The 27500-nt window shown below is 37.0% G+C and overlaps 3 protein-coding genes across 3 annotated transcripts in view; all 3 read right to left on the minus strand.

The window, feature by feature from the left end:
- LOC123508585 overlaps nucleotides 1-7054 on the minus strand; it is a 39842-nt gene extending 32788 nt beyond the window's left edge. The window contains exon 1 of the mRNA XM_045262359.1: nucleotides 5587-7054. Within this exon, the coding sequence (XP_045118294.1) occupies nucleotides 5587-5600 (14 nt within the window). The 5' untranslated portion in view covers nucleotides 5601-7054. The remainder of the gene's footprint in view (nucleotides 1-5586) is intronic.
- Nucleotides 7055-12670: 5616 nt separating this feature from the next.
- On the minus strand, nucleotides 12671-23205 carry LOC123508561 (aminoacylase-1-like). The gene is made up of 9 exons (XM_045262327.1): nucleotides 22942-23205; nucleotides 20903-21072; nucleotides 19601-19775; nucleotides 18168-18314; nucleotides 15886-16073; nucleotides 15248-15400; nucleotides 14313-14392; nucleotides 13787-13847; nucleotides 12671-12964 (listed from the first exon to the last, which is right to left on the minus strand). Exons 1-9 carry the CDS (start codon nucleotides 23018-23020, stop codon nucleotides 12815-12817), a joined length of 1203 nt encoding a protein of 400 aa, XP_045118262.1. The 5' UTR covers nucleotides 23021-23205; the 3' UTR covers nucleotides 12671-12814.
- A 3525-nt stretch (nucleotides 23206-26730) lies between these two features.
- LOC123508578 (galanin receptor 2a-like) overlaps nucleotides 26731-27500 on the minus strand; it is a 12000-nt gene continuing 11230 nt past the window's right edge. The window contains exons 7-8 of the mRNA XM_045262349.1: nucleotides 27293-27397; nucleotides 26731-27091 (exon numbers count right to left, since the gene is read on the minus strand). Coding sequence (XP_045118284.1) covers nucleotides 26765-27091; nucleotides 27293-27397 — 432 coding nt within the window. The 3' untranslated portion in view covers nucleotides 26731-26764. The remainder of the gene's footprint in view (nucleotides 27092-27292; nucleotides 27398-27500) is intronic.

Genomic DNA, 27500 nt, shown 5'->3' on the forward strand with positions numbered 1-27500 from the left:
ATTTATTCCATTTCCTTTCTCCACAATACTTTTTTCCCCTCCTTTATTTTTCTCACCATTTTCTTTCTTTCTTTCTATCTTTTTTCTCTTTCTTTCTTTCGTTTGCTTTTTCCTCCTTCTTTATCTCTTTCTTTTTTTTCCATTTACTTTTTTCCCCTTCTTTATTGTATCACCATTTTCTTTCTTCCTTTCTTTCTTTTTCTCTTTCTTTCGTTTACTTTTTTCCCTTCCTTATTTATCGTTATTTTCTCTTTACTTATCTCGATTGTGAAGTTCTCCAGTGTGTCTGTTCGCTGTGTCACGTCAAGACTCTCACTAACATTCCTTAACCACGATTTGCGTTATAGAATGCATCGATATCTTGTTTTTTTTTCGTTATTTTCTTAAGCTAAAGGCGTGTTTCTCTTGTGTCTGTCTGTCTGTCTGTCTGTGTGTCTGTATGTAACCTAACCTAACCTAACCTAACCTTAACCACGATTTGCGTTATAGAATGCATCGATTTCTTGTTTTTTTCGTTATTTTCTTAAGCTACAGACGTGTTTCTCGTGTCTGTCTGTCTGTCTGTATGTCTGTCTGTGTGTTTGTATGTAACCTAACCTAACCTAACCTAACCTTAACCACGATTTGCGTTATAGAATGCATCGATTTCTTGTTTTTTCGTTATTTTCTTAAGCTACAGGCGTGTTTCTCTTGTGTCTGTCTGTATGTCTGTCTGTGTGTCTGTATGTAACCTAACCTAACCTAACCTTAACCACGATTTGCGTTATAGAATGCATCGATTTCTTGTTTTTTTCGTTATTTTCTTAAGCTACAGGCGTGTTTCTCTTGTGTCTGTCTGTCTGTCTGTCTGTCTGTCTGTATGTCTGTCTGTCTGTGTGCCTGTATGTATGTAACCTAACCTGACCTATTAAACTTATATTTTCGCTTTTCTATCAATATTTCACTCTAAACTCGTAATATTTGCGTTATAGAATGCATTGATTTCTTTTTTTTTTCTTAAGTTACAGACGTGTTTCTCTTGTGTCTGTCTGTCTGTATGTCTGTTCGTCTGTCTGTCTGTCTGTATGTATTTACCCACGATTTGCGCTAAAAAAATCCATATATTTCCTGTTTTTCTTTATTTTTTTAAAGTTACTAATGTGTTTTTCCTGTCCCTCTGTTCGTCTGTCTGTCTGTCTGTATGTATGTATCTTTCTCCACGATTTGAGTTAAAGAATATGAGGATTTCTTGCTTTTCTTTTATTTTTTCAAGTGTTTCTCCTGTCAATTTGTTTGCCTGCTTGTCTGTCTGTCTGTATGTATGTATGTATGAATATCTCTCTCTCTCTCTCTCTCTCTCTCTCTCTCTCTCTCTCTCTCTCTCTCTCTCAAAACCTCAATAACTATCACCTGAACCCGTCATACTACCACTAGAATCACAAAATCTCTTTAAAACCCCAAAATCTTCAAAATCGTACCAAACTATCACTGGAATCATGAAAACACCCTTGAAAACCACAGGAACTTTAACTAAACACGCTTGAATCATCACTAGAACCACGGGAACGCTTGAAAACATTCTTAACCCCTTCAGTACCATGGCGCGTTACTGTTTGGTGATTCTATACAGCTTCAGAAACTTATGTGGGGATTAGAATAGTGAAGACTGTGGCCATTAACCTTCAGAGCTCCATAGACCCTTCCTGATGTCAATAAAATAATCTAACTGTACACAAATCTAAAGGTAAAAATGTGTTAAGTGGGTTAATAATGCCTTAAAAAAAATCGAAAAAATAGTAACACGCTTGAAAAATAGATATATATATAAAAAAACTGCCTTGAAAAACACTCTTGAAAGAACACCATTTAAAACACACCATTGAGAAAAACACTCTTGAAAAAGCACCATTTAAAAACACACCATTGAAATAAAGAAAAAAACCATCCTTGTAGAACCTTAGTAACATCCACCTCAGCCTTCTAACCCCTTCAGTACCGTGACGCGACTCCATATTCATTCTGGTGACTATTTGGTGATTTTATACAGCTTCAGAAACTCATGTGGGGGATTAAAATAGTGAAGACTGTGGCCATTAATCTTCTGACCTCCATAGACCCTTCCTGATGTCAATAAAATGGTCTAATGGTACACAAATCTCAAAATAGTGTCCCAGTACTGAAGGGCCATTAATTAATCTTCTGACCTCCATAGACCCTTCCTGATGTCAATAAAATGGTCTAATGGTACACAAATCTCAAGGTAAAATTGTGTCCCAGTACTGAAGGGGTTAAAAGTAGCGAGGAAAAGACAACGATATATTTTAAAACAGAGAAAAAAAAAATAAGGTCACCATTCTGAAAACTCTCACATTCCTCGCTTTAATTAGAGTTCTGTTTGATTTGTACCACCACCACCACCCCTACCACCACCACCACCACCACCACCGCCACCGCTACCACCACCACCACCACTTCTACCTCAGGCTGTCTCCACCATACCTGCCCCACACCTGCATGCCTCTACCTGTGTGTTTACCTGTGCTGTTTACCTGTGTGTGTGTGTGTGTGTGTGTGTGTGTGTGTGTGTGTGTGTGTGTGTGTTTCGTCCTAAAGACTTAAAAGGTTAATCAATACTTTATCTTCCATTTCCTTCAGTGTTAACGTATTCTCCTTTTCAGTTAACCTTGTAGAAAAAGAAGAAAAAAATAAATAAAAAAGTTCATTATCAGCAAATTTTCCTTTTAGTCTTCCTTTTCTATTCTCCTTTTAAGTTAACCATGTAGAAAAAGAAGAAAAAAGAGAAAAGAAGAGACACTATTCTGCGTTTTAGTGAGCACGTTTTCTCTTATTTGTGGAAGGAAAGTGATAAAATAAAGTTCATTATCAGCTTATTTTCATTTTAATCTTCACGTTTTCCTTCATTTCAACCTTCAAGAGGAGAAAAAGAAAACGGTGAATAATAGATACATTGTAACTTCTGAGGTTCACTAAACACAAAGAAAGAAGTTGAAAAGTTAATTCTCTTATTATTTTCTTTTACTTTGAACTTAGTGTATTCAATCCCTTCAGTACTGGGACGCATTTTTACCTGGAGTTTTGGGTGTGATTAGACGATTTTACTGACATTAGCAAGGGTCTATGGAGGTCAAAAGATTAATGGCCACAGTCTTCACTATTTTAGCCTCTTCAATACTGGGACACATTTTTACCGTGAGTTTTGTGTACCATTAGACCATTCTATTGATATTAGAAAGGTTGATGGAGGTCAGAAGATTAATAATGACCAGTCTTCACTATTCTAATCCCCACAAGAGTTTCTGAAGCTGTAAAAAATCGCCAAATAGTAACCAGAATGAATATGGAGACTCATGTTTTTTAGGGCATTTTAAGACAGTTTGGCATGGTTTTAGGTCATAAGATTAATCATTATTATTGTTATTGTTCACCGGCTCCCCGATGCCAATCTTACCTATTTAACCAGTGAACGTAACAACACAGTCTTCACTATTTTAACCCCTTCAATACTGCAACACATTTTTACCTTGAGTTTTGTGTACCACTTTATTTTATTGATATTAGGAACCGTTAATGGAGGTCAGAAGATTAATGGCCAGAGTCTTCACTATTCTAATCCCCCATATGAGTTTCTGAAGCTGTATAAAGTCACCAACTAGTCACCAGAATTAATATGGAAACGTGTCATGGAACTGAAAGGGTTAAGCCACTAAAAGGGAGAACGAAACGGTCAACACTAAACACTTGCAAGATTCAGTCAGCGAAGAAAATAGAGTAAATATTCTGCTTAGTTTTCCTTTTAATCAACGCTTCCTCTTTTTATCAGCAAGCAAACAAAGGAAAAACAAACACAGAATCTTGAAGTACAAACAGAGAGAAGTAAAAAATGTAAATATTCTGTTTAATTTTCCTTTTAATCAACGCATCTTTATTTTAATCTTCGGAACAATAACAATAACAAAAAAGCAAGCAAACATAAACACGACACAAACAAACACAGCAATCTTCAGGTACAGTAAGCGAAAAAAAAAAATTTGAACCTTTTCATTTTAACCTTCGAGAAATAATAATAATAAAAAAAACAAGCAAACAAAACAAACACAAAACAAACACAGAATCTTGAAATACAAACAAAGAGTAGTAAAAAAGTAAATAGTGTTTTAATTTTGCTTTTTAATCAACGTGTCTTCATTTTAACCTTCGGAAAAACAATAACAAAAACAAGCAAACAAAACAAACAAAACAAACACAATCGGGATCTAGAGTGATTAGAAAAACAAGTAAAAAAAAAGTTTATTTCCTTAATTTTCCTTGTAATCAACGCATCTTCATTTCAACCTTCGGAACAATAACAATAACAAAACAACGCAGTAAGCAAACAAAACAAACAAAACAAACACACAACCTTAAAGTAAAATAAGTAAAAATGAATAATTTATCTGTTCATTTCAACCTTCGGAACAATAACAACAACAAACAATTAACAAACAAAAACAAACAAAAACAAACAAAAACAAAAAAAACAATCTTAAAGAAAAGTAAGGGAAGAGGTGAAAAAGAAAACAAGTAAATTATCTGCTTCTTTTAACCTTCAGAGAAAACAACAATCGCAAAAAAATAAGTAAACAAAACAAAACAAAACAAAACAAACACACTATCTTGAAGTAAAATAAGACAAAAAGTAAAATATAAAAATGATGATAATAATAAGTATCTGCTCATTTTAATCTTTGAAAAAAATAACAAAACTGATAAATAAAAACAAGCAAACACAAACAAAACAAACACAAACAAACACAATTTAAAAGTAAAACAAGGAAAAAAGTAAAAAAAAATTAAGTCTGCTCATTTTGGCCTTAGAAAAAAACAACAAAATTAATAAACAAAAAACAGGCAAACACAAACAAAACAAACACAAACAAACACAATGTAAAAGTAAAACAAGGAAACAAGTAAAAAAAAATTAAGTCTGTTCATCTTAACCTTAGAAAAAACAATAACAACAAAACTAGAAAGCAAAATCAAAGCAAACACAAACAAAACAAACACAAAATAAACACAAACAAACACAATCTAAAAGTAAAACATGGAAAAAAGTTAAACAAACAAAAATTAAGTCTGCTCATCTTAACCTTAAAAAACAATAATAACAAAACTAGTAAACAAAAACAAGCAAAACAAACACAAAACAAACACAAACAAACACAATGTAAAAGTAAAACAAGGAAAAAAGTAAAAAAACAAATTAAGTCTGCTCATTTTAACCTTAGAAAAAACAACAAAACTAGTAAATAAAAACAAGCAAACACAAACCAAACACAAACACAAACAATATAAAAGTAGAATAAGGAAAAAAAGTAAAATAAATCAAGTATCTTCTCCTTTTAACCTTAGAAAAAGGAAAACAAACAAACACAAACAAACACAAACAAAAAACAAACACCAACAAACACCAATCTTGAGGTAGAGTAAGCACCGCGTCTGATACTGGAGTCAAACACGGTGCAAGCCTTGAAAAGTTAATCAGCTTCCACTCGCGCCACACTCACCCTTCGAGACGAGGCAGTGAGGGGGAAGACAGCGTTAACTCACCGAAGAGAGGCCATTTCTATCCTGAGGGCCGAGAGGAACTGGGGCGTGAGGCGAGAGGCAGGTGGAGGAGGAGGGCGAGGGCGAGGTGACTGTCCCCCACCGTTGCTTGAGTCATACTGAGGCCCTGAGTTTAGAGAGACCCACCAATATACTCCAGTGGTCCTTCACCTGCGTCCCCTCTCCCTCTCTCTCCCTCCCTGGTTTGTATTCACGCTCTGCTCTCTCGCCGCTACTTTTTTTCAAGGCCACAGAGATGGTTGGCCAAACTTTCCATACAGTTTATCGCGTGAATAATGTAGAAATGTCAATATAACTGTAAAAATATCCTTAAAAACCATAAGTAATTAATTAAAAAGACCTTATTTTCTTACCATGAACATTTTTTAAGGCCACAGAGAATGTAGTTTACTTGTCACTATACCAATAAAACACACTCTTAAAAACACGTGTAACATTATAAAGGCAAAGATTTAGAAACGTTTTATTTTCTCACCACAACTATTTTTCAAGGCCACAGAAATAATTGGTCGAGTTTTCAAGAATGTTTGTCGTGTTAATAATGTAGAAATGTAGTTAATCTGTCACTACAACCGTAAAAACATCCTTAAATAACCACAAGTAATTCATTATAGACTTTATATTCTTACCACGATCATTTTCAAGGCGACAAAGATGATTGGCCAAACTTTCCATAGAGTTTGTCGTGAACATAATGTAGAAATGTAGTTAATCTGTCACTAGAGCAGTAAAAACACCCTTAAAAACCACAAGTAACTGATCAAACAAGCAAATATTTAGAAACGCTTAATTTTTTCACCACGATTATTTTTCAAGGCCACAGCGATGATCGGACGAGTTTTCAAGAATGTTTGTCATGTGAATAATGTAGAAATGTAGTTAATCTGTCACTAGAGCCGTAAAAACACTCGTAAAAACACCGTGCAACTTATCAAACAAGTAATTATTTAAAAAAAGCTTCATTTTCTCACCACAGCGATGACTGGGCGGGTTTTCAAGACTGTTTCTTCAGTTTAAAATGTAAAAATGCAGTTAATCTATCAATGAAACCGTAAAAAACATCCTTAAAAGACAGAATTTAATTACGGAGTGTTTGAACAGTAGTGAAGGTTCGGAGGTGTTTCAAATTAAGTCTCTCTCTCTCTCTCTCTCTCTCTCTCTCTCTCGTGAATGCGATAATGTGAGTCCTAGGTAGTGAGTGAGTGAGTGAGGCTTCGGAAGTTCTGAGCTCAATGAATGAATAAATGAAGCTTCGAAATGTGACTCAATCTGCTTTTTCTGTCTCGTCTCGTCTCGCTGACAATGACGTGGTTCCTTCAGTTCGTGTGTTGTAATATTTGTTCATTCTGTTGTTTCTTTGTTTTCGTCTTTTTTTCGTTTTTTTTTTTTTTGTCATCTCGTTTTTTCCTTTTTATTTTATTTTCCTTCTTCAGTCAATTGTTTTCTTTCATTTTTTTTTTTCGTCTCGTTTTTCCTTTTCCTTTTCTTTTCCTTCTCCCGTCACTCAGTTTTTTTCTTTCATTTTTTTATCTTGTTTTTCCTTTTCCTTCTTCCATCAATTGTTTTATTTCTTTCATTTTTTTCCTTTTTCTTTTTCGTCATGTTTTTTTTTATTCTTTCTTCTTTGTGTTTCCTTCTTTCATTTTTTTTCTTCCGTCATCTGTTTTCCTTGTTTTCCTTTTTCCGTCATTTGTTTTTCTTCTTTCGTCATTTGTTTTCTTTCTTTTGTCATGTTTTTTCTTTTTCATGTGTTTTCCTTCTTTCTTCTTTGTGTTTCCTTATTTAATGTTTTTTTTCTTGTTTCGTCATGTTTTCCTTCTTTTCTGTTTTTTCCTTCTTTCGTCATGTTTTCCTTATTTCCTCTTCCGTTTCCCTTCATTCGTCACGTATTTTTTTATTTTCCTCATCTGTTCTTCTTTCCTAATCTGTTTTCCTTTTTTTCTATCATGTTTTTTCTTCTTTTCCTTATGTTTTCCTTTTTTTCTTCTTTGTTTCCTCCGTCAAGAGTCACCACAGCGCATCATCACCAGAGCATCACGTCTCCTAGTTCTTCCTCCTTTACGCCCTCTCATCCTTGTCTTTCATAAACCTTTCTCTGTCTCCTTCCTTGTAGATTTATTCCCAGAGAGAGAAAGAGAGAGAGAGAGGGGTGGGGAATCGGATTAAATGGAGGAGATAGGAAGGGCGGTACGAGAAATATAGCAGGAAAAAAAAAAAGGAATGAGGATACATGAGATGGGATTAGGACAGTACTCAAACGATCATCTCTCTCACCACGACTGTTTTTCAAGGCCACAGAGATGATTAGCGGGGTTTTCAAGAGTGTTTCTCCAGTTAATAATGTAGAAATCTTATCACTCTGCCTCTAAAACCATAAGAATATCATTAAAACCCTTATATCGTGTTGAAAAGCCTGTATTCTAAAACGCTTTGGTTTCTCACCGTGAGTATTTTCCAAGGCCACAGAGATGATTAGCGAATGTTCAAGTGTTTCTCCAGTCAGTAATGTCGAAATCTTGTCACTCTGAACCGTAAAAGCACTAACTATTTTTCAAGGCCACAAAAATCATTAGCGGTGTTTTCAAGTGTTTCTCGTTAATGATACAGAAATGTTACCACTCTGCCTCGTAAGAACACCATAAAAACCTCGTGTCGATTAGATAAAAGCTCTTTGAAATAGTGGAGGTAAAGCACACAGGTGTTTGAGAATACGGCCTTAAGAAACCCGTGGTACAGTGGAACTATGCGTGCTTTGGGGTCCGAGGGGTCTCCAAGCGCACGGGTTCGAATCCTGTCCACGGTCCGAGTGTAGGTTGGGCTTCCTCACTCGGGGCAAGGGTTTTCTAGCGGGTGGGCTTTAAGATAGGAGGTACCCTAAAAAGTATCCCCTTTAACCCAGAAATTCTTGTGAAAAAACCGCAAGGTATAAATAAAAAAATAAATAATAATAATAAAATAAAAGTGTAGCTTCATAATACGTCACAAGTTTTGGCCAGTGATATTTACCTATTACCGCTGAGTTGACGTGCTCTAGTTAAAGTGATGTCAAGGAAGGCTGTTTCATCAAGTAGTGAGCCTATCTGTATATTCTACCTCCATTATCCTCCACACACACGCTTACCTCTCATCTCGTCACCCTCACACCAGTCTTACCTATCTTCCTTCACTGCATCATCATCTCTCTTTCTCTCTCTCTCTTGTTCAGCATCTTTCAGTGAGCACCCAGCATGTACCTTATCCACAAACGCTTTCCTCTCTCACCGCGACCATTTTCAAAGACCACAGAGACGATTAGCCGAGTTCCAAAGAGTATTTGTCCTGTTGATAATGCAGAAAATTTAGCATGTCACTAGAATTATAGAAACATCCTTAAAAACATGCTCCACTTCAACTAGAGCCCTTTCAAAAGAGCATTTGTCCTGTTGAAAATGTAGAAAACTTGTTAATATCACTGGAATTACAGAAACACCCTTAAAAACTTGCTCTACTTCAACTAGAGCCCTTTCAAAAGAGTATTTGTCCTGTTGAAAATGTAGAAAACTTGTTAATGTCGCTTAAAATACAGAAACATCCTTAAAAACTCATGTCACTTCAACTAGAGCCTTTAGAAATAGTGAAGATGCTGCGTGGAAGTGTTTCAGAATATTGCCACACAAGCGAGACGGGAAGGGAGATATAGATCACAACACAAACCTTCATAACACAACTTGCTTTATTCAACACACCAATGGCTTACAGTACGGTTACAAAACAATGCATCTTATCACATACAAAAATATCCATCACATTTTTTTTTTTTTTTTTTTTTTGCCAGGAAATAAAACTATGAAGAAATTATCAGCAAGAGGACTGGCAACTAAGTGGGTCTTTCTTTTTCCCCCTTTTTATGTTGCCCTTAGCCAGTTTTCTCCCTCTTACATAAAAAAAATAGTAAGTTAAGGATATTCTGAGTTCTGTAATGCCTGTATTTGTGAGCCATGTATACAACCACACCGGTTGTCTACAGTGCATACCAAGTGAAGGTTGAAAGTGACTGAGTTTTGTGGTATACATGTAATAGTCTAGGATTTTTTCAATGCTGCGTGACTCCAGTAAATGTAGAAATGTGAACACTCATCTCTATATTCTATCCGCTGCTAGTTAGTCACATTTAGCTAAGAATCGTGTAAACAATCATTTTTCTCTATTCTCTCCCTATGTTCAAGTCAGATTTAGCTAAGAATCGTGTAAACAATCATTTTTCTCTATTCTCTCCCTATGTTAGTCAGATTTAGCTAAGAATCGTGTAAACAATCATTTTTTCTCTATTCTCTCCCTATGTTAGACAGTTTTAGCTAAGAATCGTGTAAACAATCATTTTTCTCTATTCTCTCCCTATGTTCAAGTCATATTTAGCTAAGCATCGTGTGTCTTTTACGTCTGAAAATACGTCAAAATATATGCGTCCAGTAAATACAGACATGCACTCCTTTTACATAGTTTCTCTCGCTATCTAAAAGTCAAATTTAGCAAAGAGAATCGCGAGTCTTGGTTTGAAAATATAGTCATCTTTATGCTTTCACTGTTAGTAAGTCAAAATGTCGCTAAATAACTCTGTTCTTAAAAACTGTCGCGTTGATGAATTATAACTCTTGAGCACAGTAAACCAGGCAAACACTGGTCCTTCACACGCTGTCCTCCTGTCACTCTCCTCGTGTGCTGAATTACAACTCTTGAGCACAGAAAGCCATGCAAACACTGGCCTTTCACACGCAGTCCTTCTCCTACCACTCTCGTGTTTATAAAAGAAGGGGGGGGGGGGACTGCAGAATTGTGACTGATCCTTTTAACCTCTTCAGTACCATGACGCGTTTCCATCTTCATTCTGTTTACTACTAAGTGATTTTAAACAGCTTCAGAAACTTGTGTGGGGATTGAAATAGGGAAGACTCTAGCCATTCATCTTTTAACTTCTATAGACCCTTCCTAGTGTAAATAAAATCGTCTAATCACAGCCAAAACTCAAGGTGAAAATGCGTGCTAGTAATGAAAGGGGAGACTGTTGGACAATGTTGACCGATTGCCTTTAAGTTGTACTATATAAACCGCTGCCCCAATTAACACTAAAATGCACACGCAACGCTATACAGCTGAAATGAAACATCCAAAACGTTAAGGCGAGTTCACACGTGGCAATATGCGACTGAAATTGCAAGTCGCTAGGAGTATCGACTGAGCTCTTCTCGTCGGAACACATTCACACATAGCGACTGGGAAGTATCAGCTGGTTGGCGGGAAGTGTAAACAAACTGCGACCAAACAAGATGTCTTCCTCTGCTGGCGATGAAGACTGTGATCAAATGAAATCCTGCCAAGTGTTCACGCCTCACCACCAACACACCACCACACCACCACACCAGCACAGACCGGAGACTGCCACACATACTATACAACGCCCATTTCCGTAACACTGTTTTATTTATTTTCTTTATTGCTGTATTTCTTTTTTCAACCCTTTCTCTGTGACGTCACGAAGTCAATAAAGTCTCAAATCGACTGAACAAGCCCAACATGTTTTGCTTTTCGACTGGTTTCTGCAGTCGGAAACTCTACTAACTTGTAATCTCAGTCGGAAATTGACGTGTGAACCAGCCTTTAGATATACAAAATAAAGCACCCACAACCGTAAATAGTCCAAATAAAATGTAGTGTAAATAAAGTGTAGCTATTATATAATCTCAAATAGTAAAGCTGGGAGATAAAAACAAGAAAAAAAAAGACAACTAGAAAATGACAACAAAGACAATCAACAGGAAAAACAGCGAGGAAAACAAGAAATCAAGAAAAACAGCAGGAAATTAAAAACAAAAATAGGGAAAATAAGAGTTATCAAAAAATATTAAAAGAAAACAATAAAAAAAAACAGGAAAAGACAATTCAGGAAAACAAACAACGAGGAAAACAAGAAAATCAAGAAAAAATCAAAGAAAATCAATTATATAAGCAAAAAAAAACAATTCACCAAAAAATAAGAAAAACATTAATAAAGAAAAAAAAAACAATTCTAGAGGAAAAAAACAGGAAAACAAGAAAATCAAGAAAAAAAAGTAAATTAAATAAAAAAAATAGAAAAAACAAACCCAACAGAAATATTAGAGAAACAAGAAAGAAAAGCAGGAAAACCACAATTCAGGAAAAACGAGGAAAACAAGAAAATCAAGAAAAAAAACAAGAAATCAACAACAGAAGCAGGAAAAACAGTAATTGACCAAAAATAAGAAAAAAACAGGAAAAGCACAATTCAGGAAAAACAACGAGGAAAACAAGAAAATCAAGAAAAAAACAACAGGAAACCAACAAGCAGGAAAAAACAAGAATTGACCAAAAATATTAAGGAAAAAACAATAAAAACACGAACAAAGACAATTCAAGGAAACAAACAGCGAGGAAAATAAGAAAATCAAGAAAAAAATTGGAAACAAACAAGAAATAGAGAAAAAAACAATTGAACAAAAAATTGAGTAAAGAATAAAAAGTAAGGATAAAGACAATTCAGGAAAAAACTAAGAAAAACAAGAAAATCAAGAATAAACGACAGGAAACAAACAAGAAATGGAGAAAAAAAACAAGAATTAACCTCAAAAATAGAGAAAACAATAAAAAACATCAACAAAAGACAACAAACTCCACAAAAACACCGAAAAACGACAAATTAACCCAAAAAACTAACCAAAAAACAATTAAACCAGAAAAAAAAACGAAAAAAAAATAGATAGACAAAAAAACACTATTTATCTATCTCTATCTATCTATCTGTATGTATGTATGTCTGTATGTCCGTCACTCAGATCACTTCGAACTCAGACACACACTATCTATCTATCTGTATGTATGTCTGTCTGTCTGTTTCACTCACATCACTCATACTAAGACACACAAACACACAAACACACACACACACATACACTGCAGTCAACTCACCATACCTTCACCCCCCCCCCACACACACACACACGGTCCTTAGAGGTATACACGTGACAGACTAACACACACACACACACACACACACACGAGAGACATTTGACGCTGAATCTTGACTAATTTATTTTCATTCTTTTACGGAAACTACAATTCAAGGTCATTTTTCCTTCTAATATTCCTTTTCCCTTTCGTCCTTCGTAGCTCTCCTTCTTACACACACAGACACACACACACGCACACACACAGAGCTCTAGGCAGGTAAATTAGCCACAGCAAGGATAATAGACGTGTAAATCTGAATACCCCTCATAAATATATTCTCATTAAGGAACTCATTGTGGTCGTGGAGAAGGAGAGGAGTGTGGTTCATTGGAGAGAAGCCGAGCGCAGGGATGCCAGCCTATGTGAGAGAGAGTGAGAGTGAGAGTGAGAGTGAGAGTGAGAGAGAGTATTATCAATCTCTAGACAAATATATCTCATTATTTTTCATACATCAGGAAAATCGTTAAAATCAATGGAGGAAAAAAAAGGAGGAAAAAGGAGGAAAAGAGAAATGTGGATAAAAGTAGGGAAATAAAGTAAAATAAAGGAGAAAGGAAAGAAATGGAAATAAAAATAGATAAAAAGATAAAAGAAAATAGAGAAAAGGAAGGAGGAAAAGAAAAGAGGGTGAAAAGAGACAAAAAGAAGAAAAAAACACTATGAAAGATAGATTAAGAAAAAAAAAAAGAAAAAAAAAAAAAAAATTGAAAGAAAAAGTAAAAGAAAAAAGAAAGAGACAGCAAACGAGACAAAGAAAACAAGAAAGAAAGAAAGAAAGAAAGAAAAATAAAAATAAAAAGAGACAGCAAACAGGAGAAAGAAAAACAAGAAAAAAAAAACTCACCAACATTCCAAACAACACAAACAAATAAAAACAAAACAAAAACACAAAAAGCAAATAAATTAAAAAAAGAACACTCAGGTAAGCACAGGTAAGAACAGGTGAACAAGAGAACAAATGAACAAAACTAGAACAGGTGAACAAGAACAGATGAATAAAAGAGAACAGGTGAACAAAAGAGAACAGGTGAACAAAAGAACAAGAGAACAGGTGAACAAGAGATGAAAAAACTACATAGAGAACAGGTGAACAAGAGAACAGGAGAACAGGTGAGCAGAAAAGGATAACAGGTAAAAAGGTGAACAGGTGAATAGAACAGGTGAACAGGTGTGAACTTACAGAACGGAGGAATCTTGAGTCTGTTGCGGCCGGGAAGATCTTTTTCATGAGCTTAATGTTCCTGTGAGAGAGAGAGAGAGAGAGAGAGAGAGAGAGAGAGAGAGAGAGAGTTATTTAGTTTAGTTCCTTTCTTTTTCTTCTCCTCCTCCTCCTCCTCCTCTTACTACTACTACTACTACTACTACTACTACTACTATCATTATCTATTTCATCACTCAATATTCTTACTTATCCTCCTCCTCTTCTTTCTACTTCTATTTTTACTCCTCCTCTTCCTCCTCCTCCTCCTCCTCCATTTCTCTATTCCCTGTCCTATCAACTTAAATCAAACTATTCACCATCTATTTATCTATTCTTTTTCATATATACACAAAAGAATAGAGAAAGATTAAAAAATGTATACTGAAGTTATTTTTACCTGTGTGTGTGTGTGTGTGTGTGTGTGTGTGTGTGTGTGTGTGTGTGTGTGTGTGTGTGTGTGTGTGTGTGTGTGTGTGTGTGTGTGTGTGTGTGTGTGTGTACGTACTCTTTCTTGCAGGCTCCAGCGAAGGCATCCCACCAAGCACTCTTCCCATCTTCTACGCAAGTTGTCTGAGGAATCTTCGTCTAGAGAGAGAGAGAGAAAAAGAGAGACAGAGAGAGACAGAGGGAGAGAGAGAGAGGAGTTATTAGTATTCTCTCCTTCAATATCTATTTTTGATTTCTCCTTCAATATCTAGTTCAGATTAAAATGTCACTATAAACCATAACAAAACAAAGGATAAATGTCTTGAAATCTTCCTCTTCAATTAATTCAGGTGGAAACACAGAAGCAGGCAGGGAGTTCCAGAGTGTGCCAGAGAAAGTGGTGAATGATTGAGAGTACTGGTTAACTCCTGCATTAGAGAGGTGGACAGAATAGTGGTGAATGATTGAGAGTACTGGTTAACTCCTGCATTAGAGAGGTGGACAGAATAGTGGTGAAGGATTGAGAGTACTGGTTAACTCCTGCATTAGAGAGGTGGACAGAATAGTGGTGAATGATTGAGAGTACTGGTTAACTCCTGCATTAGAGAGGTGGACAGAATAGTGGTGAATGATTGAGAGTACTGGTTAACTCCTGCATTAGAGAGGTGGACAGAATAGTGGTGAATGATTGAGAGTACTGGTTAACTCCTGCATTAGAGAGGTGGACAGAATAGTGGTGAATGATTGAGAGTACTGGTTAACTCCTGCATTAGAGAGGTGGACAGAATAGTGGTGAATGATTGAGAGTACTGGTTAACTCCTGCATTAGAGAGGTGGACAGAATAGTGGTGAATGATTGAGAGTACTGGTTAACTCCTGCATTAGAGACATGAACAAAATAGCATAAAAACATTGTCGCTCCCTCAGATTACAATGGAAAAACAGAAGACAAAAGGAATAAACTGGAAAAGGACAACCAGATCAAAACAAGACAGAAACAAGACAAACACATGCCTGATTATCAAACTCCATAGTGACGTCAGCACCAGCCTCTTGACACCACCCATGCATCTTCTCCTCCAGCTCATCAAAATCAACAGTTGGAGGAACGCGAATGTTGAAACCCAGTGTGATTTCTGCCGGAATAACGTTGAACTGCACACCGCCCTGGAGGAATAAATAAAGTTTGGTTAGGTTAGGTTAGGTTAGGTTAGGTTAAGGTTAGTGTGTGTTTCCAGTGTAAATTGTAGCAAAATGTTTAAAAAGGATGTCTTGATTTAATTTGTGAGAGAGAGAGAGAAAGAGAGAAGGACGAGGGAGAAAAAGACAGAAGAGAAAGAATGAGAAAGAGAAAAACGAGAAAAAGAAAAGAAAAAAGGATAGACGAAAAGAAAAGGAGAAAAGAGAGAGAAAAAGAGAGAAGAGAAAGAGAGAGAGAGAGAGAGAGAGAGAGAGAGAGAGAGAGAGAGAGAGAGAGAGAGAGAGAGAGAGAGAGAGAGAGAGAGAGAGAGAGAGAGAGAGAGAGAGAGAGAGAGAGAGAGAGAGAGAGAGAGAGAGAGAGAGAGAGAGAGAGAGAGAGAGAGAGAGAGAGAGAGAGAGAGAGAGAGAGAGAGAGAGAGAGAGAGAGAGAGAGAGAGAGAGAGAGACCTTACCTGTACTTTAGTGAGGTTGACAGTGGTGACATCCCCCAAGGCCAGTGTGGGGTCATCAGCCAGTCTCTTCTCCTCACTGTCACGGAAGGCAAGGAAGGAATTGACCACCTTCCTCATCTTCTCCCCTGCATTGTTCTTCAGAAACTGTGACCCGTGACCTGGCTGACCTGGGCACTTCACATACAGGTCTGAGGAAGTTAGGTTAGGTTAGGATAAGTTATGCTAGGTTAGGAAAAGGTTAAGTTTTGTTAGGTTAAGATAAGGTTAGGTTAGGTTGAGTTAGGATGGGTTAGGTTAGGTTGGATTAGGATAAAAAAAAGTGAAGTTGGGCTAGGATAAGTTAGGTTAGGATAGGATAAAAAAGTTAGATTGGGTTAGGATAAGTTAGGTTGGGTTAGGTCAGTTTTATCCAGAGGAGTATAGCGTTTTGAAAATACTAGTAGTTTAATATGTGATGTGGGTTTTTAATGGTGTTTTTATGGTTCTAGTCATAAATTAACTAATGGTGCAGACCTTTAACAGTGCCTTAATGGTTCTGGAGATAAATCAAAAGGTGGTGCCAGTCAGAAAGAGGTCAGAAGATTAATAGTCACAGTCTTCACTATTTTAATCCACCACATGAGTTTCTGAAGCTGTATAAAATCACTAAATAGTCACCAGAATGAATATGAGATGTGATTAGACCATATTATTGACATTAGGAAGGGTCTATGGAGGGCAGAAGATTAATGACCAAAGTCTTCACTATTTCAATCCTCACATAACTTCATGAAGCTGTATAAAATCACCAAATAGTAACCAGAATGAATATAGAAATGCAAGTTTTATGTACTATTAGACCATTTTATTGACATGAGGACATTAAGAAGGGTCTATTGAGGTCAGAAGATTAATGGCCACAGTCTTCACTTTTTTAATCCCCAACATAAGTTTCTGAAGCTGTATAAAATCACCAAATAGTCACCAGAGTGAATATGGAAACATGTGTAGGTACTGAAGAGATTAAACGTAAATAATAGATAAGGAATATTAATGGAGATAACACAAGTATGAAGAGATAGAGTGGATTGAAAAACATGAGGAAGCAGACACAACAAAGACTTAAAAATACAAACACATCATATTTCTCCACTAACAGAACAGAACAAAGAAATTAATAGTGTTTTGTGATAGAATACTCTGGGAAGGTGGTTAGCATAAAAATTGATACAAAAAGCAGGAAAAAATGGGACAAAATAAAGAAAGAAAAAAAAAATTAGAAACACAAACACAACACATTTCACCATTAAGATAAAAGAACCAAAAATGTAATAGGATTTTGTGATAGAATATTGGTAATTAAAAAAATTGATAGAAAGAACAGGAAAAATTGAACAAAATGAAGATAGAAAAACAAACTTCAGAAACACAAACATCACATTTCATCATTAACATAACAGCACCAAAAATGTCATAGTGCTTTGTGATAGAACACTCTGCAAAGGTGAATACTGAAAGAGAGTGAGAGAGAGAGAGAGAGAGAGAGAGAGAGAGAGAGAGAGAGAGAGAGAGAGAGAAGTGTACATCAACTAAGAGATATAATGATAGGGTGAGAGAGACAAGTGTGTGTTATCTATGTTACCAGTGGTGAGATGCAGAGCTGAGCATCATGGGTACATATGTGTGTGTGTGTGTGTGTGTGTGTGTGTGTGTGTGTGTGTGTGTGTGTGTGTGTGTGTGTGTGTGTGTGTGTGTGTGTTGTCTGGCTTGCATATCTAATCATGTGTGTTTGCTTGTTTGTTTAGATTAAATCACCAAGTGTGTGTGTGTGTGTGTGTGTGTGTGTGTGTGTGTGTGTGTGTGTGTCTTATTTTAAAGCTCTTATTGAATTGTTGAGAAATAAAGGAATTAAATCAGAGAGAGAGAGAGAGAGAGAGAGAGAGAGAGAGAGAGAGAGAGAGAGAGAGAGAGAGAGAGAGAGAGAGAGAGAGAGAGAGAGAGAGAGAGAGAGAGAGAGAGAGAGAGAGACTATTCAAATGCCACAAACAAAACAGAAGCCCAGAAACACAACACACTTACCCAAATGAACAAAACAAAACAAACAAAGCAAAATAGAGAAAATGAAATAAGTAAAAAATAAACAAACAAAATAAATGAAATAAAAATGAACAGAATAAAAAAGAATAAACAAAAATACTTAAATAAAATCAAACAAAACCAGTAAAATCAAAAAAACACACAAAAAAACACAAAAAAACACCAAACACCAATAACAAAACAAACGCAACACAAACAAAACTCACCCCAAGGAGATCGTTCCCCGTAGAACACAAAAAATTCTTCTCCTTCATTAGCATAGCCTTCGTCCAGCGCAAAGCCAACATTGAGGGCACGGAATGCCTCGGACTTGATAAACAACATCATTCCCTTGTAGCCGCTCACCTCCTCATCTGTCGGGGCAATGATGGGTGAGTGGGGCGGGTTGTGCATTTCAATTGTGTTTTTTCTGGAGCACCTTGTATGATATTGGTTAGTTTTTAGGGGTGGGTGGGTCATTTTTATGCAACAAGAGGACTGGCAAAGGGCAACAAAAAGATTAAAAAAGGCCCATTTAGTTATCAGTCTCCCTAAGATTTGATAGAGTTAGCCAAAGAACAGGGATAAATGTCTTGACACGTCTCTATTAAAAGAAGACAAGTCGTAGGAGGATGGAAATATAGAAGCAGGCAGAGAGTTTCAGAGTGTACCAGTGAAAGGTGTGAATGATTGAGCGTACTGGTTAACTCTTGCATTAGTGAGTTGGATAGAATAGGGATGAGAGGAAGAAGAAAGCCTTGTGCAGAGAGGCCGCAGCAGGAGGGGAGGCATGCAGTTAACAAGATCAGTAGAGCAGTTAGCATGAAAATAGCAATAAAAGATAACAAGAGATGCAAAATTTCAGCGGTGAGAAAGAAGCTGGAGACAGTCAGTCAGAGAAGGGGAGTTGATGAGACAGAAAGCTTTTGATTCACCCATCTAATAAAACTTCATGACAGCATTTTGGTTTATGTTTGCAAAAGTATACTTCTTTACTTGAAAATTTGTATATATCACCTTACTCTAAACATGCACATTTGTGTCAATAAAACTAGCAATGGGTGAATGGAGGGGATGAAGGGATGAAATGGGTGTGTGGTTGTGTGTGTGGGGATGACTATGGGAAGTAATGGGTAGGTACACAAAAGTGAGGCAGTGGTGTAGTGGATAAGGTGGTGGTGGTGGAATCGGGCGGACGTCCAGGCTTAGGTTCAAATCCCACCCCATGCTGCCTTGAAACTTTGCCATTTGTGGAGTGGTTTAAAGTTAGCTACATGTCACCAGGATACCCAGATTCCAGGTGGTTACACAGAGATGCACTTGGGTGGTGATATGGGCCCTAATATGCCCGCTACTATAAATAAAATTGCCTGCACCACTAATGGGTCGAAGCTTAACAGCACTTCCAACATCAAATAAACCTACTGGTGCTATAGGCCATAACAAAAAAAACAAAACAAAAAAAAAACAGATAATGAGCCAATTAAACAACGCACAGGTAAACTTTCTCACCTGGGAAGAAGGAAAACTGAAGATAGCATAGAAAATGAAAAATAATGGTGCATAGAAAATGGAAAACAGACAAAAAATAAAACCAATATTCAGGTGACACACAAATTAAACCACACACAGGTAAACACACACAGGTAACCTTCATCACCTGGGACAAAGGAGAGATGAATGGTGCGCAGGAATTTCCCTCGTCCTTCCTTCTGCAGCTTCCTTATTGCTTCAATGTACTGCATGCCCACACACTTCATGTCCTGCGTACCTCTGCCGTAAATGTCGCCCTTCTCGTCCTTGTGTGCGCTGAATGGGTCATATTTCCAGTGCTCCTGTCACCGGGATCATTCATTTAGTGGTTGTTTGTGCTTCCTTGTTTGTTTTTGTTTTATCTTGCATGTACACTAACTTAAATGAAAAATAGTCAGTGAAATAAAAAAAATTAAAGCCATGATTTATTTGTTTCCCCTACCATTCACCTACACTTGATGAAGTTTAACGGATGTCTTACTTTCACACCCGCAAACAATATATTGAAGTATCAAGGCAATACGACTTACCATAATTCTGGCTGACGGTTTTGGCACTTTTTCAACTCTTTGGAGAGCCAGCGTTTAAGTGGGCCTTTTTCTAACTTTCTTTTTTTGCCCTTGGCTGGCCCTTTTCCCTACGTCAAAAAAAAAAAAGAAAAAAAAAAATACGCACAGTATGAGATATTCATTTATTTTTTTTTCTATTTATACCATGTGGGCTTTTCATGGGAATTTCTGGGTTAGAGGGGGATACTTTTCAGGGTACCTCCTATCTCAAAGCCCACCCGCTAGGAAACCCTTGCCCCGAGTGAGGAAGCCCAACCTACACTCAGACCGTTGACAGGATTCGAACCAGTGCGCTTGGAGACCCCTCGGACCCCAAAGCACGCATGGTTCCACTGTACCACGGCGGACCAGGCCCTACACTCCCGCTAACTAACCTAATCTAACCACGCTAAATGGCTTCTAATTCCAGTGCTCTTGTAGGACGAAAGCTTATTTTACTATTTGTTTTAATGCTTTATTTATTTATATTTTTTTTCTAAGTCTAATCTAACTTAACTCTGCTGAAGGCGTTATATTTCCAGTGATCCTGTGTATGGAAGGAAATTTTTTTTATTCATGTACTTTAAATAGGCTTCCCTTTTTTTTTTGCATCTAACCTAACTTAACCTGACTTAACCTGTGGCTGCCAAGATTACTTTAGTACTTGTTTAGATATTTTAATTGTTTTTTTCTAGTGCCTAACCTACGCAAACCTAACCTAACCTAACCTAACCTAACCTAACTGAACCTAACCTAACCTAACCTATACATCAAACAAAAAACACAAATTTACAACTACATTAACAACACCCAATTTTCTACCAAACCTAACTAAGACAGAACAAAATCATACAACAACACCACCACCACCACCAACTTACAGGGAACACCGGAACAACATCAGTGTGGGAGTTGAGAAGAATGGACGGCAGGGAAGGGTCAGAGCCAGGCAGGGTGAAAATAACAGTAGGGGCGGCAGGGGCGAACTCTATCACCTGTACCGAGGCCCCTAACTCCTCACCCTGCCGCTTCAGGAACTCCGTGCAGGGGCCTGGAGGGTAGGGGGGGCGGAAATTAAGTTAGGGTTCCAAATGTGTAAAAACTAAATAAATAGATAAATAGAATAAAAAAGAGAAAGAGAGAGAGAGAGAGAGAGAGAGAGAGAGAGAGAGAGAGAGAGAGAGAGAGAGAGAGAGAGAGAGAGAGAGAGAAAATAATAAAAAATGAAAGAAAAAGGTAAGGAATGGATTTTTGGGTTAAGGTTTGCATAAATATATGTAAAAAAAAAAGAAAAAGAAAGAAAGAAAGAAAGAAAGAAAGAAAGAAAGAAAGAAAGAAAGAGAGGGAAAGAAAGGAAAATGTAAAAGAAACAAGGGTAAATATATATAGAAAAGAGAGAGAGAGAGAGAGAGAGAGAGAGAGAGAGAGAGAGAGAGAGAGAGAGAGAGAGAGAGAGAGAGTAAAAAAACAATAAAAAAGTTAGATTACCTCAGAAAAAGGGAATAAAATAGGGTTTCTGGATTAGGCTACATTAAACTAGAAGAAAAAAAGGAAAAAAAGGAAAAGTAAGAAAAAAAAGAAAATATAGAAAAACTTAGGTTAGAAAAGGGAAAATAACATCACTAGGGTTAGTTAGGATAGGTTAGGTTAGGTTAGGCTAGGTTAAGTTAGGTTAGGTTAGGTTAGGTTAGGTTAAGGTTAGGTTAGGTTAGGTTAGGATAGGTTAGGTTAAGGTGGTTTAAAATAAGAAAAATAGGGAAATAGGGAAGACTGAGGTGGTTAGGTTAGGTTAGGTTAGGTTAGGTTAGGTTAGGTTAGGTTAGGTTAGGTTAGGTTAGGTTAGGTTAGGATAGGTTAAGGTGGTTTAAAATAAGAAAAATAGGGAAATAGGGAAGACTGAGGTGGTTAGGTTAGGTTGAGTTGACAAATTGACGGATTAAGTAGTTAGGTTTGGAACACACTTAAAGAAAATGGGAAGATAAAGCTAACTTCAATTAATTTGTATGAAAATAGAGAAGTAAAATGAACTTAACCTAACTTAACATTAGAAAAAGAAAATGAAGAGGAAAAAGAAAGAAAACAGAGGAAATAGAAAAATAAACACAAAAAGAAAAGAAAAAAGCTAAAAGATGAGTAAGAAATAAAAATGATAAAAAGATAAATAAAAGCAAAAAACAAGATAAAGAAAATGAGAAGAAATAAAAGACAAAGAAAGACTAAAGATAAAAAAAAACGAAAAAAAAGAAAAAAACGAAAAATAAACAAAACAAAATCACAAAACTGACAAAAATGAAAAAAGAAGAAAAATAAATAAATAAATAAATAAACCGAAAATGCAGAACTGGCAACTCCCCACAAGTGCTGAACACACCTGACAAATGAACAGGTGTGCATTCGGGGCAATAAAGTGTTATATACGGAAAATCACTACAAATAAATGACATACATAAGGAGGAGGAAGAGGAGGAGGAGGAGGAGGAGAGGAGGAGAGAGAGAGTAAGACATTAAAAAGAAGAGGAAGAGGAGAGAGAGAAGGAAAAAGAGAGAGGGAGAGTAGGAAAGAAATTAGGAGGAGGAAGAGGATGAAGGAGGAGGAGGAGGAAGAGGATGAAGGAGGAGGAGGAAGAGAGGAGTAAGAAAGACATCAGGAGGAGGAGGAGGAGGAGGAGGAGGAGGAGAAGTAGAAGAGAATGATAAAGGAGAGTAAAGAAGAAATTAAGGAGGAGGAGGAGAAGAGAAGGAGAATGAAAGAGGAAGAAGAAAAGAAGAGAAGAGATAATGATAAAAATTAAGAAAAAGAGAGAAGAGAGGAGAAAGAAGGGAAGAGAAGAAAGAGAATGAATGAGGAAGAGGAGAGAGAGAGAGAGAGAGAGAGAGAGAGAGAGAGAGAGAAGAATGACACACACACATACACACTCACCATAATTCGGATCCGGATGCATAGTATTAATCCGGATATACTCTCGAAAGTTGGTAACCGCTCGATCTTCTTCAGCCATGATGGAGGAGGAGGAGGAAGAGGAGGAGGAGGAGGAGGAGGAGGAGTTTGCCGACAGAGAATCACTAACGAACACAAATGAGGAAGGAGGAGGAAGGAAGGAGGAGGAGGAAGAAAACGAGAAGTGGAGAATATCGATGAAAAGAATAGAAAGGAAAATAGAAAAGAATAAGGAGGAATTAAGTAGAGAAGGAAGAGGAAGAGGAGGAGGAAGAGGAGGAGGAAGACAAGAGGAAGAAAAAGCTTATCAAATTAAATAGTAAGAGGAAAAAGAGAAGTAAATGAAGTAGTAGTAGTAGTAGTAGTAGTTATTGTTGCTGTAGTAGTAGTAGTAGTAGTAGTAGTAGTAGTAGTAGTAGTAGCAGTGGTGGTGGTGGTGGTGGTACGTCTCCTCAGTATCAACTCCAAACTCGTACTGACATACTGATTAGTGACTTCTGTAATGTACCTTCCCCTCACACACACACACACACACACACACACACACAAGGTTACAATCATTATCAAAGCTTAGTTACAAGTTTATCCTGTAAATTTCAGTTGGTTTCGTCTAAGTATGGAAATGTTTCGTATAACTCTCTCTCTCTCTCTCTCTCTCTCATCATGGACTTTTACATTTCGTTATTATTACCATTTTTATTATTCTTTCTTTGTAAATTATCCACGTGAATAGATTATACATTAGTTACAATATACGTAACAGTAGAAGTAATAGTAGTAGCTATGATAATAGTAGTAGTAGCTGCATCATCATCATCATCATCATCATCATTACTATTTACAATTCTGAACGGTGAATAAATAAAAAAAAATTCTTAAAACAGCTAAAATTTTCTAAAAAGTAAGCTGAAAAATAAGAAAATTAAAAAAATCACAATATTCGTTTACAATACATAAATACAAATACATAAACACAAATACAATTATACAAATTTTTGACATTCATAAACACACCAAACATTTACTTATTATTTTTAAAGAGATTACATGCTTAAAATATTTTCACCTTTTATTATCAATTTATTTTTCTCTTTTGATCAAGTCTTCATCTGTAGTATTGTATCTATTTTTTATCATCTCTTGTTTTCTTATCTTCTTTTTTTTCTCACCCTATCTTTATCACTAACATTCACTAAATTATCATATTTGTTGTTATTTTTGTTATTCTCTTTCATTTTCCACTCTTTCATTTCTTTCTCTTCTCTTTTCCCTTTTCATAAGTTTTCCCTCCTTTTACATTTTCAAATTTCTTTTAAATCTTTTTTTTCACTAATATCTTCTTTCCTTTAATTTCCTGTTCTAAAACCTTTCCCAGTTAATTTTCCTCCTCTTCCTTTTCCCTATTTCTCCTCCTCTTCTCTCATTCCTCTTACTAATTCTTCTTCTCTTCCTCTTATTTTTAATTTAATTTCCCTTGTAAAACCTTTCTCATAATTTTCCTCCTATCTTTTTCATTTTCTCCTATTTCTCCTCCTCTTCTCTCCTTTCTACTTATATCTAAACACAAAAACACCTCATAATCACACATTTATTAATTTTTCCACACCCAATAATTGATAAAAATGATAATATGTACAAGGTTTAATTAAAAGATTGTATTATATTAGCTAAACGTCAGAATACTTTAGTTAGGGGTTGAAGAAGAAGGGATAGCAAACAGGGGTCATATGGCGCCCTAACCAAACCATAAAGATAAAAACTGAAAAAAAAAAAATCTAAAATATAAATAAAGAAAACAAAAAAATATGATCGAGCAAAGCAAAAAAGTCAAAAAATCAATAAATGACAAGAAAATTAAGGGAGTATTATAGAAAACGAGGCTAAAGAATGGGTAACTAAAATAAAAAAATAGTGTAAAGGAAGTTTGTGCTGATCATAGAGGTGAAAGTACAGGCTATTCTAACAGGAAAATGTTCCCTATACAACACACCCAAGCACATCATAAGCCCAACCCAAACGCACCTAAGCACTCACCAAACCCACCCAAACACACCTAATTACACCAAAACAGACTCATACACACACATAGACGTCCAAACACACCGCAAACACACCCTAAACAAACTCAAACACACCAAAACACATCACTCTGTCTATCGACTTCTACCTTTCCTTCTTGCTGGGTGTTTGCCTTCATTCAGCCTGGTAATTCCTAAAAAGGGCGACCGTTCTAATCCCTCAAACTATCACTCTATTGCTTTAATCTCTTGCTTATCAAAAGTTTTTAATCAATCCTCAAGAGGATGATTTTTAAACATCTGTCACGTCACTCTCTTCTATCTGATCGCCAGTATGGCTTCCGTCAAGGTCGCTCTACTGGTGATCTTCTGGCATTCCTTACCGAGTCTTGGTCATCCTCTTTTAGAGGTTTCGGTGAAACTGTCGCGTTAGACATATCAAAAGCTTTTGATAGAGTCTGGCACAAAGCTTTCATTTCATAACTGCCCTCCTACGGTTTCTATCCTTCTCTCTCTGCAAAGTTTCCTTTCCGACCGTCCTACTGCAGCCGTGGTAGACGGCCACTGTTCTTCTAAATCTATTAACAGTGGCGTCCCTCAGGATTCTGTCCTGTCACTCACTCTTTCTATTATTCATTAATGACCTTCTTAACCAAACTTCATGCCCTATCCACTCCTACGCTGATGATACCACCCTACATCTTTCCACGTCCTTTCAGAGACGACCAACCCTTCAGGAAGTCAACAGATCACGCAGGGACGCCACATGACGCCTGACTTCTGATCTATCTAAGATTTCTGATTGGGGCAGAGAAAACTTAGTAGTGTTCAATGCCTCAAAAACTCAATTCCTCCATCTATCAACTCGACACAACCTTCCAGACAACTATCTCTTCTTCTTCAATGACACTCAACTGTCTCCTTCTTCCACACTGAATATCCTCGGTCTGTCCTTTACTCATAATCTTAACTGGAAACTTCACATCTCATCTCTTGCTAAAACACCTTCTATGAAGTTACCGAGGCGTCCCCGCCAGTTTTCTCGCCACCCCCAACTACTAACTCTGTGCAAGGGCCTTATCTGTCCTTGTATGGAGTACTGGTTCCACTCATACAGTTTTATTAGATGTGGAATCAAAAGCTTTTCGTTTCATCAACTCCCCTCCTCTGACTGACTGTCTTCAGCCTAACTCTTTCTCACCGCCGAAATGTTGCATCTCTTGCTATCTTTTATCGCTATTTTCATGCTAACTGCTCTACTGATCTTGCTAACTGCATGCCTCCCCTTCCTGCGGCCTCTCTGCACAAGGCTTTCTTCTTCCTCTCACCCCTTATTCTGTCCATCTCTCTAATGCAAGAGCTAACCAGTACTCTCAAACATTCATATCTTTCTCTGGTACACTTTGGAACTCCCTGCCTGATTCTGTATTTCCGTCTTCCTACAACTTGACTTCTTTTAAGAGGGAGGTTTCAAGACATTTGTCCCTGTTCTCTGGCTAACTATCGGCTCTGTAGGGAGACTGGAGAATGAGTGAGCCTTTTTTTTATATTTTTGTTGTTCTTGGCCAGTTCTTTTCTCTTACATAAAAAAAACAGCACGCCCAAACACACCCATACACACTCAAACACTTCCAAACGCACCCAACACACTGAAACACACTCAAAGACACCAAAACACACCGAAACACACCCAAAACACACCGAAACACACCGCAAAACACCTAAACACACCTAAACACATACAAAAACACCCAATCACACCCAAACACACCCTAAACACACCCCAATCACACCACAGCACCACAGCACACAAAACCCTCACATATTTGACACATTTTCAACATCAGTGTGTCTTGTAGTGATTTCTGGAGAGTAGGAAGAATACACGCTCTCTCCACCACCCTTCTTAGTGGGCCAGGTGGAGGGGCGTCGGTGGAGCAGCAGTGGAGAGACATACAGCAGGTAGAAGTAGTAGTAGCAGTAGCGCGGGAGCAGGGGATGTACTGTTTGACTGCTCTACGGAAGTTTTTAGACATAGAGCAGTAGATAATGGGGTTGATGCAGCAGTGAATGAAGGGAAGCAGAACGAAGATGATGTTGAAGTTGTAGAAGACCTGTTATAGAAGAGAGAGAGAGAGAGAGAGAGAGAGGGGAAGAGAAGAGCGTTAATGTATAGAAGATAATATGCTCTCTCTCTCTCTCTCTCTCTCTTCTCTCTCAATATATATATCCGCATAACTTACCAAAAAAAATAAGGAAATAGAGAAATCACCCATTATCTCTCTCTCTCTCTCTCTCTCTCTCTCTCTACTTACCTCGTTAAACTGAATAAGCCCCAGATTGATACACACGCCCATGATGATGCTCGGTCCCCAGCACAGCAGAAACAGCACCACCACCACTATCAGCATCTTGATCACCTGTAATCAACACCACACACACCTGATTAGCACCTGTTCCCGCCATAATCCCTTTTTCACCTACTTATTCTCTTATTTTTTTTTATTTTGGTTTATTTTCCAC

This window comes from Portunus trituberculatus, chromosome 3 (genome assembly GCF_017591435.1).
Source record: "Portunus trituberculatus isolate SZX2019 chromosome 3, ASM1759143v1, whole genome shotgun sequence".
Classification (NCBI taxonomy): domain Eukaryota; kingdom Metazoa; phylum Arthropoda; class Malacostraca; order Decapoda; family Portunidae; genus Portunus; species Portunus trituberculatus.